This window comes from Erinaceus europaeus, chromosome 17, assembly GCF_950295315.1.
Source record: "Erinaceus europaeus chromosome 17, mEriEur2.1, whole genome shotgun sequence".
In the NCBI taxonomy this organism is placed as follows: Eukaryota; Metazoa; Chordata; class Mammalia; order Eulipotyphla; family Erinaceidae; genus Erinaceus; species Erinaceus europaeus.
In genome coordinates this window covers 71,438,583-71,459,849 of record NC_080178.1, presented here as the reverse complement: position 1 = coordinate 71,459,849, position 21,267 = coordinate 71,438,583, and the positions used below count along the sequence as shown (strand labels likewise).

The window sequence follows — 21,267 nt, the reverse complement described above, 5'->3', positions numbered from 1 at the left end:
TTTCCTTTCCTTTCCTTTCCTTTTTTTTTTTTTTTTTTTGCCTCCAGGGTTATCGCTGGGGCTCAGTGCCTGCACTACGAATCCACGGCTCCAGGAGGCGGCTATTTTTTTCCCTCTTGTTGCCCTTGTTGTTATTGCTGTCGTTGTTGTTGGATAGGACAGAGAGAGGAGGGGTAGACAGAGAAGGGAAGAGAAAGATGGACATCTACAGACCTGCTTCACCACCTATAAAGCGACACCCCTGCAGGTGGGGAGCCAGAGGGCTCGAACCAGGATCTTTACACCGGTCCTTGCACTTTACGCCACGTGCGCTTAACCTGCTTGCGCTACCACCCAGCCTCCTAGATCTCCTTTTCTAGAAATTGCTTTAGAAGTGTGAAAACAACTGTGGTAGGATCAGATAGGACACACAAAGCTTGGCGGTGAGCCTTGTACTCAGAATAGGTTCTGTTTCTGTTGATGCTCAAGAGAACGCTGGTGTCTGCAGAAAAGTTCTGCAGAAACTGAGACAGTCCCCACTGTGTCTTGCCCAGCGAGATAATCATTCGTTACGGAAATGGAGGGATTGATTTCTCGGAGGACATCCCATCAGCAGAGCCGTAGCCTATGAGGAGGCAGGTGGAACTCTTCATTTCCATGCCGGGATGTTGCCCGGCTGGATGGCAGTGTCTGATTTTCCACAACACCTGCCAGAGGATAATGGATGTCCCTCGTGGGGACAGCATTGACCCTGTAGCAATCGCTTCATTTTCAGAGTGCCTCTTGAGTCTGGTTTACGGTGCCATGTTGTACAAGATTAGGACATCAGTCATGTTTTTGAATAATAAATGAATGTAAGTGAAAGAAAAAGAAATAAATCCATTAGTCAGAAACAGTGGACAAGCAGCCGAGTCTGTGCTTCTTAAGAGCCACAGCTGTAGGGACAGGCAGTGGTGCACCTGGTTGAATGTTCACGTGCTGCGGAAGGCTTTTCTTTTTTTTTTTTTTTTTTAATTTTTTATTTAAGAAAGGATTAATGAACAAAACCATAGGGTAGGAGGGGTACAACTCCACACAATTCCCACCACCCAATCCCCATAACCCACCCCCTCCCCTGATAGCTTTCCCATTCTCTAGCCCTCTGGGATCATGGACCCAGGGTCATTGTGGGTTGCAGAAGGTAGAAGGTCTGGCTTCTGTAATTGCTTCCCCGCTGTACATGGGCGTTGACTGGTCGGTCCATACTCCCAGTCTGCCTCTCTCTTTCCCTAGTAGGGTGGGTCTCTGGGGAAGCGGAGATCCAGGACACATTGGTGGGGTCTTCAGTCCAGGGAAGCCTGGCCAGCATCCTGTTGGCATCTGGAACCTGGTGACTGAAAAGAGAGTTAACATACGAAGCCAAGCAAATTGTTGAGCAATCATGGACCCAAAGCTTGGAATAGTGGAGAGGAAGTGTTAGGGGGGTACTCACTGCAAACTCTAGTGTACTTCTGCTTTCAGGTATATATTTTGCAGTAGTTTACAGATACACGTGAACATATGCTCTCTCTCACAGAAACTGGTGTATATCTAGGTTATGGGACTTTGTTAGAAATTGAACTACCTGAGATGAAATTAGAGTGTACTATAAAAGGAAAGGTCTCACCCGAGTAATGAAGCTAAAGGGTTGTCATTCCACACGTGAAGTCTCTGGATACAGTCTGAGGTGAAGCATGTTGAAGTGGCAATCGTTGCTTTGGTTAGGTTGTGATCGGCGGATGCAATATTATTTGGTTTGGATTGGGAGATGCATACAGGAAAGTGGGCCCTCTCCAAGGGTACCAGGACTGGGGGAAGTAGGGGCTCTATAGTGGAGATGTGAGGTTCCTGCTGTCTTAGGGTTCAAAAAGACAATCGATAGTTAATATTATCATCACATTATTTGTTAATTGGGTTAACTTTGAAAAGTCCCTTTGTTATGGTTTGCTGTACAGTATCCAGTATCTTGTATATAGCTGTGCTATTGGATGCTTCTAATCTACTTGGTCTAGGCTTTTGAGAGAGTCCGCATATCAAATACACAGCCTATATATTAAAAAGATTCAGTTTGTCTTTGTTAGCCTTTTTGAGAAACTTCGAGACATACAATTGATTTCCCCCTCTCATATTAATTAACTACTGATTTATATGTCTACATTTTGCTAGGAGTGTACATAAACACCATTCCCACCACCAAAGGACTGTGACCCATCCCTCCCGCCCACTCCCACCCCCCACTGGCCCAGGAAGTTGCATGTCTACCCCTCACCACTGGGTTTTTACTTTGGTGCCCTACTTACAATTTGATCAGGTCCTGCTTTTAGTTTCCCTTTCAGATCTTCTTAGTCAGCTTCTGTTGATGAGTGGGATCATCCCATACTCATCTTTATCTTTCTGACTTAGTTCACTTAACATAATTCCTTCTAGCTCTGTCCAAGATGGGTCAGAGGTTCATTGTTTTTGATAGCTGCATAGTATTCCATTGTATATATATACCACAGCTTTCTCAGTCACTCATCTGTTGTTGGGCACCTGGGTTGCTTCCAGGTTTTAGCTATTATGAATTGTGCTGCTATGAACATAGGAGTACACACCTCTTTTTGGTTGGGTGTTATGGAGTCCTTGGGGTATAACCCCAGGAGAGGAATTACTGGATCATATGGAAGGTCCATGTCTAGCCTTCTGAGAGTTTTCCAGACTGCTCTCCACAGAGGCTGGACCAATTTACATTCCCACCAGCAATGTAAAAGGGTTCCTCTGTCCCCACATCCTCTCCAGCATTTGTTGCTGCTGTCCTTTTTGATGTATGCCATTCTTACAGGAGTGAGGTGGTATCTTAGTGTTGTCTTAATTTGAATTTCTCTGACAATCAGTGACCTAGAACAGTTTTTCATATGTTTGTTAGCCTTTTGGATCTCCTCTGAGGTGAATGTTTTGTTCATATCCTCTGCCCATTTTTGGATGGGGTCATTTGCTTTTTTGGTGCTAAGTTTGCTGAGCTCTTTATATATTTTGGTGATTAGTTTCTTGTCTGATGTCTGGCATGTGAAGATCTTCTCCCATTCTGTGAGGGGTCTCTCTGTTTGTTTAATAGTTTCTTTGGATGTGCAGAAGCTTTTCAATTTGATGTAGTCCCATTGGTTTGTTTCTGCTTTAGTGTTCCTTGCAATTGGGTTTGATTCATCAAAGATGTCCTTGAGGTGTAGGTCGGAAGCGGAAGGCTTTTCTTTTACCTCCAGGGCTGTTGCTGGGGCTCAGTGCCTAAACCATGAACCCACTGCTCCTGCGGCTCTTTTTTCCCCATTGTTGTTACAGTTGTTGTTGGATAGGACAGAGAGAAACCAAGGGAGGGGGAGAGAAAGATACCTGCAGACCTGCTTCACCGCTTGTGCAGTGACGCCCCTGCAGATGGGGAGCCGGGGGCTCCAATTGGGATCCTTGCGCTGGTCTTTGAGCTTCGCAGTATGTGTGCTTAACCTGGTGCACTACTGCCCTGCCCACCCCCACATATAGAAGGTTTAATCCCCACAGCCCCACCTGCAGAGGAGAAGCTTCTTGGGCAGTGAAACATGCTTAAGGTATCTCTCTCTCTCTCCCTCTAAATCTCTCTGTCTTAACAAAAGATTAACCAAAAGCACAGATGTAAAGAATAATTTTCTGAACCCCTGTGCACTCAAATGGATGCATGACCGGCTGGCCCTGCAGTGATCTTTTAATTTGGGTGATTGTCTTGTCTGTCAGTCCATCTACCTGTCCATCCATCCATCCGTTCGTCCATTCATCCATCCAAAGGGCTCGTTTCTGATGGGATTACCAAGTGGTATTATAAAATAATATTTTCTCTCTTGATTTCCACTCCCTAAGGATATAAAGGAATAGTCCCTATATCAGATGTGTCAAGTTATTTATTTACTTAGTTGTAAAATCTTTATTTATTTTGAATAGAGACAGAAATTAAAACAGGAGGAGGAAGTAGAGTGGGAGAGAAAGAGACACTTCTTTGCTTCACTGCTTGTGAATCTCCCTGCAGGTGGATGAAGGAGCCTGAGTCCTGTTGGGGCCCACACAGGTGTCCATGATGTTGTTCCTGATGGAGGTGACCAGTGACAGTGGCGAGAGGGATCTGTTAGAAGTCTAGGCCCAGCATGTCTGTGTGGGAATCCCAGGACTCCCTGACTAGGGTCCCTGGTGATGGAGTGGTCATTAAAATGTGCCAGTCTCTTGCCATTATCCTGCTTTTGTAGTCCTTACTTTATCTGACAAGGTTATCCTTGGAGTAATTGAGGGCAGTGAAATGGGAAGTAGGTGAGGAGGGTATCTAGGTCTAAGTAGAAATTATTTGATTAAATATTTTGTGGTGTCTTTCTACTTACTTGCTGTACTGATTGGGTTACTACAAACTATTGCGTCCTTTTGCCTTAAGGTATATATTTCCCTCTAACTTTTAGTTACATGTGCACCTGTGTTCTATCTCGAGGGCCCTTTCTGGTTTTTTGTTAAAAAAAAAAAAAAGCATCATGACTTTTCTGACAACCCAGTGATACTTAGAATAGAAGACTACAGTACAGCAAGCTGGCTAAAGTAACACCAACCTTAGACTCAGAGAAGACAATGGTGCTCTCAGAAATTATGTATATAGGAACTTAGGAAATAGGTAAAGGCTTGTTGGTTTGTTTACTTTATTTATTTATTACTGGATAGAGACAGAGAAATCAAGAGGGAAGCGGGAGATAGGTAGGTAGGTAGGTAGGTAGGTAGGTAGAGACGTGCGGCTCTGCTTCACCATTTGTGAAGCTTTCCCCCACAGGTGGGAACTGGGGGCTTGAACCCAGGTCCTTTCACATGCTTAACCAAGTGCATCACCACCCGGCCCTTTTTGTTGTGTTATAACCCTACAATTTTGTAGGCTGTTGTGAGAGATGTAAAGCTATACTTCCCAAGTTTTACAGGTTTTTAAGTCAAGGTTAAAACATTAACATTTTATTTATTTATTTTAATATTTTTATTATCTTTGTCACTAGAAGTCCAATGCGCTATCCATTGTGCTACAGAGCCACCTTATTTTTATTATCTTTAATAAAGAGACAGGCAGAAATCAAGAGGCGTAGGGAGAGAGACACCGGCAACCCTGCTTCACCATTCACAAAGCCCTCTCCCTGCAGGTGGAGCACAGGGGCTTGATTCCAGGTCCTTGCGCACTGTAAACGTGCTCTCAGCAACCAGGTGCGCTGCTGCCTGGCTCCAACCAGTAACAATGTAAAAGGGAGGAAAGAAGGTTTCTATATCCAGATGCTTTCCAGCGATCTAGACTGGGCTTCTACAGTAGGGAAGGACCCAGGATGCGTTCTGCTGGAGATGTGCCAAGTCAAGAGGAGAGCCAGACATGGAGCTGAGGGAGCGGGGAGAATACAGACATGCCGGCTACTCACGTCCCAAGGGATTCTGCGATTGTTGGCTTACTATCCCAGTCGACCTTTATTCAGCCTTCTTAACTAAAGGATCGAACACATCTCGAGGGTGAGGGTCCAGTTTGCAGTTGTTACGTAGCAGAACTGGGACTTTAACCCAAGATCGTATGTACTCAAAGTTCACCTGTGTAAGCATTGCATTTCCACACCTCTGCTGAAGACAAAAGTCTGTCTCTGACCCCTGCCTCTGGCCACCCGGCAGTTATTCTGAAGCAAGGTTCTTGGGCTTGGTCGGTGTGATTTTTGTGCTCTTATCTTGTATGATCAGTTGCCAGATGGCACCAAGCGGAGGAATTGGCGTATACGGTTTGGTGACAAGTTGCAACAGTGCTGTCACCCATAGGCATTGAAGTTTCATTTGTTTGTTTATTTATTTATTTATTGCTTCCAGGGGTATCACTGGGGTGCTGGTGCTACAAATCCACTGCTCTTGGCGGCCATTTTATTGGATAGGACAGAGAGAAATTGAGAGAGGAGGGGGAGCTAGAGAGGCAGAGAGACAGAGGAACTGCGGACCCGCTTCAGCGCCTGTGAGGTGTTGCCCTTGCAGGTGGGGTGCAGGGGCTCGAACCTGGGTCCTCGTGCTTGGTGATATGTTGTTGTTGTTGTTGTTGTTGGTAGGAACACATAAGTCGATTGTATCTCAGAGCTCCTGAGCAAAGAGTTACAAACATTGATAGAGGGAAGGAAAAGCTTTCCCCAGACCCGAGTCTGTCCAGATTCCTTTTGTTTTTCTGCACCATAACCTTGTTTGAGAAAGAGGACAAACAGCACATGGATGTAAGAACTCCCTGAAGGACACGACACACTTCTGTGAAAAAGAAAAAAACATCAACACAGCATCATGTTTCTTGTTATGTTTCACATGCAAACTGTTTTCTTCAGAGTTTCTCTTGGTAGTTGTGAAAAAAAATATATTACTCGCTAGCCAGCGTCTTTACAGAGCACAGATAAAGGCCACTTTGGGGGATGCTTCTGTGACAGCTGCATAAAAACCAAAGTCAAACAATAGCTTTGCTTCCTTTATCTCATTGTGCATATTCCCCTTGGATTAGGTGTTTATAAAGAAAGCCAGAAACCCTGGCCTGCAGTCCGCTCTTCATTAATTTTTAGTTTAATGATGTGTCTGTAAACTATCCCTGCGGAGCAAAGCCAGCGTCTGAGAATCCTTATTACTTCACTGTATGCCAGAGCTTCTTCCTGGTCTCTCAGGAATCTTCCCAACAGCTCTGGGGGATTTTTCCTTGTTGCTTCTATATTTGGGAGACAACACTGAGGCTCTCTGACATGCAGTAGAATTGCCAAATGACACAGGGCGGATGTGACAGAACTGAAGTTGAGCTCACAGTTCTGGGAACACGGAGGTCTGTTTAAGCTCCTTGCAATACTTCCCGAGTGGTTGAGCGGTGTGCCACAGTAAACACCAGCCAGTGTCACGCTCCAGTGATGATGACGAGGGCGGTGGGTGGGAGTGATAGAACCACCTCCTTTTTTTTTTTTTTTGGTGCACCTACTAAAAAATAACATTGATAGCAGGCACTTGACTAAGTTAATTTCTGTACATGTCATGATACAAACATCTGTTGATCCTCTCTTCTGGAGCAGAGCCTGTTCAGAACTAAGTGAACAGACTAAGCGCCTCATTTTTCTCTTGCGTCATGTTATCATGGTTCACGTCTACAGACAGAAAGTGAAGCCCAGAGAATTTTCAAGTCTCTGGTACTGAGATGTGTACTCACATCTGTCCGCCTCCAAAGCTCTTAGGGATATTTCCCTATGAAATCTTGGATGCATCTGGGAACCATTTTCTCCTCAAGCAAGAAGGTATAGGGGCCGAGGGCTCTCCACAAAGTAGGATGCATTTTGTACCAGGCCCAAGGCACAGGTTCAGGTTCCAGTACCAATAGGAGCGCCACACACACGTGGGAGCGGCAGCTGGGGGCCTGTGGTACTATGACTTCTCTTTTTCTCTCTTTATTTTAAAATTATTTTTTGTTATCTTGATGTATTTATTAGAGACAGTCAGAAATTGAGAGGAAGGGTGTTGGGCGGTGGCGCAGCAGGTTAAGCGCACGTGGTGCAAAGCACAGGGACCGGCGTAAGGATCCCGGTTGGAGCCCCCGGCTCCCCACCTGCAGGGGAGTCGCTTCACAGGCAGTGAAGCAGGTCTGCAGGTGTCTGTCTTTCCCTCTCTTCACAGGCGGTGAAGCAGGTCTGCAGGTGTCTTTCTCTCCCCCTCTCTATCTTTCCCTCCTCTCTCCATTTCTCTCTGTCCTATCCAACAATGAGGACATCAATAACAACAATAATAACCACTTCAAGGCTACAACAACAAGGGCAACAAAAGGGGGGGGGAATGGCCGCCAGGAGCGGTGGATTCATGGTGCAGGCACTGAGCCTCAGCAATAACCCTCGAGGCAAAAAAAAGAAAGAAAGAAATTGAGAGGAGGAGGGAAGCTAGAGAGGGAGAGAGACAGAGAGACACCTGCAAACCTGCTTCACCACTCGCAAAGCTTTCTCCCTGCAGATGAGTACTGGGTCCTTGTGCACTCAACCAGGTGTGCCACCACCCGGCCCCTCTCTTTCTCTCTCTAAATGAAAAAAAAAGAGAGTGTCCAGAGAGTGGTGAAATGATGTATACACAAGGATTGGGATTTGCAAAAAAGAAAAACACCATACATTGTTTTCTAATAAAATATATGTTAATCATAAAAAATTCAAAAGCACATTGTCATAGAACTAAATAAAAATAGTATAAACAACTCTCATTATCTTTTAGCTAACCCCCCAGTGATTGTCAAGAATTTAATGTGAATTTTTCCCCTTTTGTTGCCATTGTTTTTTATTCTTGTTGTAGTTATTATTGTTGTTATTGACGTCGTCGTTGTTGCGTAGGACAGAGAGAAATGGAGAGAGGAGGCGAAGACCGGGGGTGGGGGAGAAAGACACCTGCAGACCTGCTTCACTGCCTGTGAAGCGACGCCCCTGCAGGTGGGGAGCTGGGGGCTCGAACCGGGATCCTTATGCTGGTCCTTGTGCTTCACACCTGGTTTGCTTAACCCGTTGTGCTACTGCCCGACCCCCCAATTTAATGTGAAATTTTACAGAATGTCTATGTATGTAATATGTGATTAATGCACTTAGTACATAACCTGCCATACTTAATGTATAATGTTCCATATTGAACTACAAAAGTGTTTGACTGAGTTACTTCATTTTTGTTTGTTTCTTGCTGCCTGTGGAGGACTTAGACAGAATAAGAACTAGTCAACTCTCTTTTTTTTAAAATCTATTTTTTTATTTAAGAAAGGATAGATTAACAAAACCATAGGGTAGGAGGGGTACAACTCCACACAATTCCCACCACCCAATCTCCATATCCCACCCCCTCCCCTGATAGCTTTCCCATTCTCTATCCCTCTGGGAGCATGGACCCAGGGTCCTTGTGGGTTGCAGAAGGTGGAAGGTCTGGCTTCTGTAACTGCTTCCCCGCTGAACATGGGCGTTGACTGGTCGGTCCATACTCCCAGTCTGTCTCTCTCTTTCCCTAGTAGGGTGGGTCTCTGTGGAAGCAGAGCTCCAGGACACATTGGTGGGGTCTTCAGTTCAGGGAAGCCTGGCCGGCATCCTGATGGCGTCTGGAACCTGGTGGCTGAAAAGAGAGTTAATATACAAAGCCAAACAATTGTTGAGCAATCATGGACCCAAAGCTTGGAATAGTGGAGAGGAAGTGTTAAGGGGGGTACTCACTGCAAACTTTAGTGTACTTCTGCTTTCAGGTATATATTTTGCACTAGTTTCTGGATACATGTGAACATATGCTCTCTCTCACAGAAACTGGTGTATATCTAGGTTTTGGGACTTTGTTAGAAAGTGAACCACCTGGGATGGAATTAGAGAATACTATGAAAGGAAAGGTCTCACCTGAGTAATGAAGCTGAAGTGTTGTCCTTCCACACCTGAAGTCTCTGGACATAGTCTGAGCTGAAACATGTTAAGGTGGCAATTGTTGCGTTGATCAGGTTGCAATCGGCAGATGCAATATTATTTGATATGGATTGGGAGAGGCATACGGAAAAGTGGGCCCTATCCAGAGGTTCCAGGACGGGGGGAAATAGAGGCTCTATAGTGGAGATGTGAGGTTCCTGCTGTCTTAGGGTTCAAAAAGACAATGGGTAGTTAATGTTATCATCACATTATTTGGTAATTGGGTTAACTTTGAAAAGTCCTTTTGTTATGGTTTGCTGTACAGTACCCAGTATCTTGTATATAGCTGTGCTATTGGTTGCTTCTGATCGACTTGGTCTAGGCTTTTGAGAGAGTCCGCATATCAAATACACAGCCTAATATTAAAAAGACTCAGTCTGTGTTTTAAAAATTTTGAGACAGTTAATTTTCCCCCTCTCGTATTAATCAACTAGTGATTTATATGACTACACTTTACTAGGAGTGTACATAAACACCATTCCCACCACCAAAAGACTGTGTCCCACCCACCCCCCACCGACCCAGGAAGCTGGATGTCTACCCCTCACCACAGGGTTTTTACTTTGGTGCCCAACTTTCAATTTAGTCAGGTCCTGCTTTTGGTTTCCCTTTCAGATCTTCTTACTCAACTTCTGTTGATGAGTGGGATCATCCCATACTCATCTTTATCTTTCTGACTTAGCTCACTTAACATAATTCCTCCTAGCTCTGTCCAAGATGGGTCAGAGAAGGTGGGTTCATTGTTATTGATAGCTGTATAGTATTCCATTGTGTATATATACCACAGCTTTCTCAGCCACTCATCTGTTGTTGGGCACCTGGGTTGCTTCCAGGTTTTAGCTATTATGAATTGTGCTGCTATGAACATAGGAGTACACACCTCTTTTTGGTTGGGTGTTATGGAGAAAGACCTGGATGTTAGATCAGAAACAATCAAATACTTAGAGGAAAACATTGGTAAAACACTTTCCCACCTACACCTCAAGGACGTCTTTGATGAAACAAACCCAATTGCAAGGAACACTAAAGCAGAAACAAACCAGTGGGACTACATCAAATTGAAAAGCTTCTGCACATCCAAAGAAACTATTAAACAAAGAGACCCCTTTACAGAATGGGAGAAGATTTTCACATGCCATACGTCAGACAAGAAACTAATCACCAAAATATATAAAGAGCTCAGCAAACTTAGCACCAAAAAAGCAAATGACCCCATCCAAAAATGGGCAGAGGATATGAACAGAACATTTACATCAAAGGAGATCCAAAAGACTAACAAACATATGAAAAACTGCTCTAGGTCACTGATTGTCAGAGAAATGCAAATTAAGACAACATTAAGATACCACCTGACTCCTGTGAGAATGGCATACATCAAAAAGGACAGCAGCAACAAATGCTGGAGAGGCTGTGAGGACAGAGGAACCCTTTTGCATTGCTGGTGGGAATGTAAATTGGTCCAGCCTCTGTGGAGAGCAGTCTGGAAAACTCTCAGAAGGCTAGACATGGACCTTCCATATGACCCAGTAATTCCTCTCAACTCTCCTTTTGAATACCCTCCTTTTGAATCTGTTCTGCTCAGAAGCTGTTTAAACCTTTGGGTCAAGGACAGCTTCTAGCCCTGGAGGTCGGAAGCGCCTTTGCCGATGAGCAGATTAGATATGCATTTTCAAAGAGACTGGATTTCTCAGAGGAAGGTGGGGAGACTGAAGGACATGGCATTTGGAAAGATGAAAGAAGTCTAAGTTCATCTAGCTACAGTCATGAGTAGAGGGCCAGTGGAGACCTGGAGGCTCTTTGCTGCCCCCTGCATTGGAGGATAGACTTGAACACACCCAGAGGCTCAGGTCCCAATTCTAGTTTACGTGTTTGGTTTGGTTTTGTATTGTTTTGTTTTGTTTGTTTGTTTTTGGCAAAGACTTCAGCACCTGAGCTAACAGAGAATCTGCAAGACTTCAAACTTCTCCTCCTCCTCCTCCTCCTCCTCCTCCTTTTGTTTAGCTTGTGTAATAAAGAAGTGCATAAGATAGTCTTCCTACAGCTTTTATCTGAAACTCCTAGAACCACTGTGGTGACTGGCTGGGTGCCCAGTGACGGAGGAAGGAGCCTAATAGTGACAGAGACATAGTTGTCTGTCTGGACAAACAAGGAACCTAAACTGTATTTATTTCCAGCTGAACAGTGATCATCAGTGTTAAACACTGTTAGATGGACTAACTGACATGTAATAACATGCATAGCATATGTTATGTTATTCATATTTTACTAAAGCGAGTCCAGTAAGTTCTCATATATGATGTACTTGTATTTTGCATAATTATTTCTTTCACTCAGATTGTTACCAAGTAAATGGTGTATTCTCATTAAGGAAAAAGGTCACTCCTCTAATATATCAGCAGAGTGACCTTCCTAATCCTCATTCATAGGAAAAAAATCCCATCCAAGAACAACTTCTGATGCGCCTTTTCACCTTGTTTGCCTTAGTCACAGACACACATGAGCTAACTTATCGACCAACTTATTAACAGATCAGTCACAGATACACATGAGCTAACTTATCAACCAACTTATTAACAGATCAGATCATCACAATTGGGCCAAGATACAGTTCATATAGTTATCTTTCCTTTTTAAAGGATAGATTCAGTGGCTTTATGCTCTTTTAATCCTTTCACAGCAATTAGTATAATTTAAATTTAGAAATTTAGAACATTTTCCTCACTCCTCAAGGGACAAAATAAAAACAAAACAAAAAACAATTAGCATGCCTTAGGAGTCCTCACTGTTCCCTGAGACATAACCCTGTATTCTTTCTCTACAGACAGGCAACTTCTGAACAGGCAATGTAAATGATGTCTTATAGCACGGGCCACCTGTCTTTTAAATTTTTTTTTATTCCCTTTTTGTTGCCCTTGTTGTTTTATTGTTGTAGTTATTGTTGTTGTTATTGATGTTGTTGGATAGGACAGGGAGAAATGGAGAGAGGAGGGGAAGACAGAGAGGGGGAGAGAAAGATAGACACCTGCAGACCTGTTTCACCGCCAGTGAAGTGACTCCCCTGCAGGTGGGGAGCTGGGAGCTGGAACTGGGATCTTTACACAGGTCCTTGCGCTTTGCGCCACGTGCACTTAACCCACTACACTACCGCCCGACTCCCACCATCTGTCAATCTGTACTGTAGAGTGGCAGTGCTTCATTCTGCTTTATTGCTGACTAATACTTCACTGTGTGGGAAGCCATTTTCTTTATGTGTTGGCTGATGAATTTGGGCATTGCTGCTACCTCTTGGCGATTGTGAACGGTGCTTATATCAACAAGATTTGTGTGCATATTTTTGCCTAGATGTATATTGTCATTTCTATGGGGGGGGGAGATTAGGCACAGAACTGAAATTCCTGGAACATGTGGTAACCCTACATTTAATAGTTGTTGAAACTGCTGAAGCGATTTCCAAAATAGCTGACATATATTTCACATTCTCACTGGCAAGCTGCAAAGGAACCCAATTTCTCCCCAGTATCTCCAAAGGAACCCAATTTCTCCCCAGTATCTGATTGTTGTCTGTCTTTGTTGATGTTGTCATTGTAGTGGGCGCAAGGGGTTTTGCTTCATTCCTCATCACTGGTATTTTGAATTTTGAGTGTGTGTGTGTGTGTGTGTGTGTGTCTAGCTGCTTGTGTATGCTCTTTGAAGAAGTGTCTAAGTTCTTTTCACATTTGCTGACTGCACTGCTTTTTCATTCTGCACTGTATAGTTTGTTTTTTTTTAAGTACTGTAAATTCAGGTCACTACTCAGGTGTATGATTTCCAAATATTTTATCTCAGTTCATATGCTGGATCCTTGGCAATCCTTTATGAAAGAAATGACCTGTCTTGAAGAACAATTCTGCAACTATATCCCTGTCTCCCCTTCCTGTAAAGACACTGTGATAGATATTTCAGTATTTCATTTGTATCTACCTCCCCACCCGATTTACTTAGTAGTTGGCCAGCTACTAAGGATCAGAAGTTTTATGAGGGGCTGAGCATATAAAAAGAAAAAAAAAAGATTTTTGTATCAAGGAATTTAAGCTCTAGAGAGGGAGGGGGGCAGGGGTCCGCCAAGTGAGCGTGCAGGCAGTACAGTGAGCTCCCCACCTGCAGTGGCGAAGCTCCACAAGCTGGGAAGCAGATCCATAGTGTCTCTCTCTCTCTCTTTCTTCCCTTCATCTCTCAGTTTCTCTCTGTCCTGTCCAATAAAATGGAAAAAGCGGCCACCAAAAGCAATGGATTTGTGATGCTGACACCAAGCCCCAGCGATAACCCTGGAGGCAGGGAGAGAGACAGGGAGACAGAGACAGGGACAGGGAGAGGGAGAGAGAAAATACTGACATTGAGACATGGTGGGGACCAGGAGCTTGAACCCAGGGCCTTGTGCACTGTGATGTGAGCACTCAAGCAGGTGTACCACTGCGTGCCCCCTTGGAGTGCTCTTTTTCAATTTTTTAAAAAATTGATTTAATTATGAAGGGCAAGTCTGTTGGATAAGAGGGATATAATTCCACACAGTTCCCACCAGCAGAGTTCTCCATCCCATCCTCTCCAATGAAAGCTTCCCTTGTCTTTATCCCGCTGTGAGTATGGACCCAGGATCATTATGGGGTGCAGAAGGTGGGAATTCTGGCTCCCGTAATTGCTTCTCCACTGGACATGGACATTCACAAAATTTTTAATCATCCTTATTTACTTATTAGATAGAGACAGCCAGAAGTGGAGTGGGATGGGGGCGGTAGGGAGGGAGAGAGACAGAGAGACACCTGCAGCCTTGCCCCACCCCTTGTGAAGCTTTCCCCCTGCAGGTGGGGACCAGGGGCTTGAACCTGGGTCCTTGTGCACTCAGCCATGTGCGGGCACCTCTCAGGCCCCTGCTTGAAGTGTTCCTCACCAGATAATTTTGAGTGAGAAGATCTTGACAATTTGTAAAAGACCCGTTCAGTTGATTCCTATTGCAAACCCTTTTTCTAAAAACATCTTTCTCTCTCCAATGAACTTCCATTCTCTGCTTCTATGACTTGCTCAGTTGTAATTTATTTTTTAATCTTTACTCTTCTTAGCGAGCATAACCACACATGCAAATTTGACTCTGTCTTCCTGAGTTATGCCTGTTATTCCAGCCGAATTGTTTCCAGTCCCCTTAAACTCTATAATGTGTCCTGTTAGCATAATAAGATATAAGGTCACCCATTCATAACTCTTCTCTTGCCTTTCTTGTGTTTCCATTAGTTGCCTGGCCCTATTGATGAAAGCAGAGAGTACACCTGTGAGCCGTTGTATTCCCAGTAGAGATCTTGGCATTTGTTTAAATGGGCTTAAAGGGGAGTTGGGCGGTAGCACAGCGGGTTAAGTACACGTGGCACAAAGCGCAAGGACTGGCTCCCCACCTGCAAGGGAGTCACTTCACAGGCGGTGAAGCAGGTCTGCAGGTGACTATCTTTCTCTTCCCCTCTCTGTCTTCCCCTCCTCTCTCCATTTCTCTCTGTCCTAACAACGATGACACCAATAGCAACAACAGTAATAACTACAACAACAATAAAAAGACAACAAGGGAAACACAAGGATAAATAAATATAATTTAAATAATGGCCTTAAGGAATGGGATCGAGAATTATTGGAATCCGAGTCTCATTCCTTAGATTTGGGGGAGCTCCTAACATCACCAGCTGTGACAGGCACCCAGACTAGTCGCTTGGTGTGTCTGTAAATTTGGGCAGGCAGTCACAAGGCAGTCATTCCTATTTCAGGAGTGTCCTGGAGGTGCTGGGAGCAGCAATGAGCAGTGTTTAAAGGAAATTTCTTCTCGTGAAAAGCCTAGGTGTGAACTCACCAGGTTTTTTTTTGTTTTTTTTTTTTCCCTCTCCAGGGTTATTGCTGGGGCTCTGTGCCTGCGCTAAGAATCCACTGTTTCTGGAGGCTATTTTTGTTACCCTTATTGTTTATTGTTGTTGCTGTTATTATTGTTGTTGTTATTGCTGTCGTTGTTGGGTAGGACAGAGAGAAATCGAGAGAGGAGGGGAAGACCAAGAGTTGGAAAGAAAGATTGACATCTGCAGACCTGTTTCACAGTTTGTGAAGCGACCCTCTGCAGGTGGGGAGCCGGAGGCTTGAATTGGGATCCTTACACTGGTCCTTGTGCTTTGCGCCGTGTGCACTTAACCCACTGTGCTATCAGCCGGCCCCCAAACTCAGTAGTCTTATGTGTGCTTGCACCTTAGTTTACTTCTATGCTGGTGACTAAACAGCTCTACTATGTCGAATTTTTCCTTTCTGATTGTTGGGACACGATGCTATGGACACCGATAATAGTTCAGCTCATCAGTGCATTGATCTGTTAAATCAATAAACTAAATACTTTTTGGTTTTGTTTCACCGGTGATTTTTATCTGGTGTCTCTAGCTGGATTTCAATGCTTTGTAACATTTAATGACTTTAAAATATCTCATTTTGGGAGCCAGGCTGTGGCGCACCTGGTTAAGCCCACACACACTACAGTGTGCAAGAACCCGGGTTCAAGCCCCTATTTGCAGGGAGAAAACTTCACAAGTGGTGAGGCAGGACTCCAGGTATCTCTCTGTCTCTTTCACTCTCTCTCTGTTCCCTTCACCCCTCTCAATTTCTCTCTGTCTCTATTCAATAATAAATAAATAAAAGTTAAAAATACATATCTAATTTTGATTGGTAAAAGAGCTTCCTGGAAGCTACCACACTTGTTCTGCCCTGTGTCTGTAGCTCAGCACCTGTCACACTGGAGGGAGCTTCCGTGCTGTGGTGTCTTCCTCATGCTCCTCTCTGCCTCAGTGCTGCATCTTCCGTGCTGTGGTGTCTTCCTCGTGCTCCTCTCTGCCTCAGTGCTGCGTCTTCCGTGCTGTGGTGTCTTCCTCGTGCTCCTCTCTGCCTCAGTGCTGCGTCTTCCGTGCTGTGGTGTCTTCCTCCTGCTCCTCTCTGCCTCAGTGCTGCTATCTGACAAAGTTACCCAGAGTGATGAGGCCTGGGAGATAACAAAAAATAAAATCTGTATGTGATTTCTAATCTTAACATTGTGAAGAAGTTTCATTAGCTATTGAAGGGAATAAAGAACATAACATTTCCATATTATTTATTTACAGAGAAGTCATTTGAATGATTTTTTTTTTGCCTCCAGGGTTATTGCTGGAGCTCAGTGCCTGCATCATGATTCCACTGCTCCTGGAGGCTATTTTTTTCCTTTTTGTCACCCTTGTTATTTTTTTAATAGTTTTGTGGTTATTATTATCATTGTTATTGATGTTGTTGTATAGGACAAAAGAAATGGAGGGGGGGAAGACAGAGAGGAGGAGAGAAAGACACCTGCAGACCTGCTTCACCACTTGTCAAGTGACTCCCCTGCAGGTGGGGATCCAGGGGCTCAAACTGGGATCCTTATGCCGGTCCTTGCCCTTTGCACCATGTGTGCTTAACCCGCTATGCTACCGCTGGACTCCCAGCCCACCCTTCTCTTTTTAAGTTTAGGTGGTGGTAAATTCTGTTGACATACTAGACTGATTTCATTTTTGTAGTGCTGGGCTCTCTCGTATGCTGTGTCATGCTTAGCAACAAGCTTGACTTATACCTGCTAGTTTCTGGTACTGGCCCTCCTTCCAAATAACAGCTAAAATGATTCTCAGACTTTGCACCATGTCTCCAGAGGAAGGGGTGCAGAATTTCCCTCATGAGAACCAGTAATTTTCTGTGGCCCCCATAGTAAACTCTGTGGAGGAGTGGCACAGTAGTGTACCAGGTTCAGTGCACATAGTAGGAACAAGGATCTGGGTTTGAGCCCCCTCTCCCCACCTGCGGGGCAAGGGGAAGCTTCAAAGTGGTGAAGCAAGTCTGCAGGTGTCTCTCTTTCTCTCTCTCTCTCTCTCTCATCTCTAGCTCCCTTCATCTCTCGTTTTCTCTCTGTCCTGTCCAATAAAAATGGAAAAAATAGCCACCGGGAGCAGTGGGTTCACACTGCAGGCACCGAGCCCCAGGGATGACCTTGGAGTTGGTGGGAGGGGGGGGGCTTCGTTGGGAGTCGAAGAAGCAGAGGTCTTGTACGACATTCGCCAGTTATTTAACTTCTCTGAAACTCAGCTGCTCATCTGCTAGGTGGTTCTCTCACACACCTCAGCCATAGAATTGCCCGGGCACCTGGCTAGGCCCCAGGTCACGGTAGCCACTGCCGTTCTTTCTTAGGTGCTGACTTCCCCGTAGCTTTTCCAACCTCAGTCACTGCAACTAAAATGAAGTTCTCCTCTCTCCCTCTCCCTCAACAGAACATGATGAGTGTGGTGCTGGGCAGCACAACTGTGACCAGAACGCCATCTGCACCAACACCGTCCTGGGCCACAGCTGCACCTGCGATCCTGGCTACGTGGGGAATGGGACCATCTGCACAGGTGAGAATGAGCAAGGCCAGGCCTCTGTTCCTGGCTTACCCGCTGTCGGGGACACTGGGCAGCCGACAAGAGGCTTGTGTGGAGTTTGTCTTGTGGGTTGAATGAGAAACATGGCATTGCTGGGTCGTTGTGCGCCCCCAGCTTGAAGGTTCTGCTCACCTCAACTACCTCCCACTCCATTCTGTGCTTTATTTTCCTTTGGTAACACAGCCCGACAGAACATGGCAAGTTCTTTTTCAGTGTTTTTCTTTTTTCCTTTTAGTATTATCTGACTCCTCATTCAGATGTAGGTAATGTAGAAAATAAGTTCTTGGGGGGGTCGGGCGGTGGCGCAGCGGGTTAAGCGCATGTGGCGCAAAGCACAAGGACCGGTGTAAGGATCCCGGTTCGAGTCCCCGGTTCCCCACCTGCAGGTGAGTCGCTTCACAGGCAGTGGAGCAGGTCTGCAGGTGTCTTTCTCTCCCCCTCTCTATCTTCCCCTCCTCTCTCCATTTCTCTCTCCTAACCAACAACAAACGACATCAACAATAACAATGATAACCACAACAAGGGCAACAAAAGGGAGGGGGGAACGGCCTCTTAGGAGCAGTGGATTCATGGTGCAGGCAGTGAGCCCCAGCAATAACCCTGGAGGCAAAAAAAAAAAAAAAAAGCTCTTGGTTTCACCTTCTTGTTCAGTTAGCAGTCGCCAAATGTATGTCCGGTGCACTAACAAGTCCTGCCAGCTCATGAAGTCAAAGGAAGAGAAGAGGCTTTTACAATAGGAAAAGAAACAAGACACACTGATGCACTGCATGTCATGGTCACTCACCTGTTAGCAGTGGCAAAACTGAAATAGAGAGATTAAGGAACTCACTCAAGGACACCTTTATCCCACACTCCTTTTTAGAGAGGGCTTGTTTGAATGGTGGAGAAATTATCTCCAAATACCAAGGCTGTGTATCGAGCCACTCGATTCTGGGACTGTTTTTAGCTATTGCTCTTATTACTGGTTGGTGAAATTCGGAGAGAAAAATAGATTCCTACCTGACTGAGAGTATAAATTGACAAGACTGTGGTTAGCGACAATGTGACCGAACATGTCAGCATTGCAGGTAGGTCTGAGAGACGATATGGGAGTCTCCAGGATTCCATCGGCTGGCTCTAGCTCACCAGATGCACAGGGACAAGCAAAGAAAGCATTCTTTTTAGAATTATATGTAATCATTGAGATTCAAGAAAAGACAGTCTATCAACTGTCACATTGTGCATTTGACTTATCATTTCCTGGACTAGATTTTATTTTTTCAGAACAAAGAATAACATTAGGTTAAATATGTACTGTGCCCCCAATAGGATTTATTATGTTGAAATGTCTGCCTCCACACACTGTGAGTCTCTGGACACTGCGAGCATAGAAACTTCTCACTTTACAACTGATACACAGATAAGCACGCGTATGATACCAGTCGCTTTCTTTTTGAATCCAATATGTCCTGCATATCTTACAGTGGGAATCTGCATTGTCAGTGATTCTGTTTGTAATTTTCATGTTCATGAGGCAGATAAGTTCGTGCTAAGCTTTAAAATAGAGACTGAAGGTATTTCCAAAGCAAAACACACCAAACATGAGTATATTTCCACAGAGTATCAAGCTTATCACTGCTATCTACACGCAGATGTTGTAGATCCAAGGAGGAGGCTGGAGACTTGATTTAAAAAAATGTTATTGGGGGCCCGACGGCTTAAGCGCCATGGCAAGGACTAGTGTAAGGATCCTAGTTCAAGCCCCCCGTGACCCCACCTGCAGTGGGGTGGTCACTTCACAGGCGATGAAGCAGGTCTGTAGGTGTCTTTCTCTCCTCCTCTCGGTCTTCCCATTCTCTCTCGATTTCTCTCTGTCCTATCCAACAACAATGACATCAATAACAATGATAATAACAATGACGAAAAGTAACAGGGGCAACAAAAGGGAGGAAAAATAGTCTCCAGGAGCAGTGGATTCATAGTGCAGACACCACGCCCCAGCAATAGCCCTGGAGGCAAACACATTTTTTTATTATGTTTGTTTATTTATTGGATAGAGACAGCCAGAAATTGAGAGAGCAGGTGGAGATACAGAGGGGGAGAAACAGAGGGACACCTGCAGCCCTGCTTCACTCACAAAGCAGAGTGGAGACCGGGCAGTGAAACGTGTGTTCAAACAGGTGCGTCACCACCCAGCCCCAAGATTTGATTTTTTTATTCTTTGTTTAATTTCTTTATTGGGGAATCAATGTTTTTACATTTGACATTAATTACAATAGTTTGTACATGTATAACATTTCTCAGTTTTCATATAATAATACAACCCCCACTAGGTCCTCTGAAGGACCTGTATCCCCCCCCCACCCCCACCCCAGAGTTTTTTACTTTGGTGCAATATGCCACTTCCAGTTCAGGTTCTAACATGTGCTTTCTTTTCTGATCTTGTTTTTCAATTTCTGCCTGAGAGTGAGATCATCCCATATTCATCCTTCTGTTTCTGACTTATTTCACTCAACATGAATTTTTCAAGGTCCATCCGAGATCGGCTGAAAACGGTGAAGTCACCATTTTTTATAGCTGAGTATTATTCCATTGTGTATATATACCTCAGTTTGCTCAGCCACTCATCTGTGGTTGGACACATGGGTTGCTTCCAGGTTTTGGCTATTACCAATTGTGCTTCTAAGAACATATGTGTACACAGATCTTTTTGGATGGGTGTGTTGGGTTCCTTAGGATATATCCCCAGGAGGGGAATTGCAGGGTCATAGGGTAGGTCCGTTTCTAGCCTTCTGAGAGTTCTCCAGACTGCTCTCCACAGAGGTTGGACCTATTGACATTCCCACCAGCAGTGCAGGAGGCTTCCTTTGACTCCACAGATATGACGAAGCACAAAGAACCACACTGGGATCCCAGTTTGAGCCCCCGGCTCCCCTCCTGCAGGGGGGAAGCTTTACAAGCAGTGAAGCAGGTCTGCAGGTGTCTTTCTGTCTCTCTCCCTTTCTCTCTCCTTCTTTTCTCTCAATTTCTCTTTGTTCTGGCCAAAAATAATTGGAAACCATGGCTTTCAGGAGCAGTGGATTCATAGAGCCGGCACTGAGTCCCAGAAATAACCTTGGAAATGAACGAGAGAGAGAGGCACACACAGGGTGAAAAGAGGGAGAAGTGTGGGGAGAGATGTCACAGTGCTGAAGCATCCTGTTTCCATAGCAACCCGTCCCCACCCAAGGCTCCAGATCAACTGCCTGGGTCATGTGTCCTAACCACTGAGCTGTCTGTCAGTCTCTTACCTCCTTATCTTCTTCTTGTCTGTTCTTCCTCTTTCTTCCTCTACTTCTGAACTGTCTGATGGTTAACTCTCTCTTCCCCAAACT

At 44.8% G+C, this 21,267-nt stretch overlaps 1 protein-coding gene across 3 annotated transcripts in view; it reads left to right on the top strand.

Annotated features, from left to right (window-relative positions):
* Positions 1–21,267, top strand: part of NELL1 (neural EGFL like 1) — a 572,342-nt gene that overhangs the window by 351,418 nt on the left and 199,657 nt on the right. For 2 of the 3 annotated variants that reach the window (XM_060177021.1, XM_060177019.1), the window contains exon 14: positions 17,765–17,887. The exons of the other annotated variant lie outside the window; for it this stretch is intronic. In XM_060177021.1, the coding sequence (XP_060033004.1) occupies positions 17,765–17,887 (123 nt within the window). The remainder of the gene's footprint in view (positions 1–17,764; positions 17,888–21,267) is intronic. 3 annotated transcript variants of the gene reach the window in all.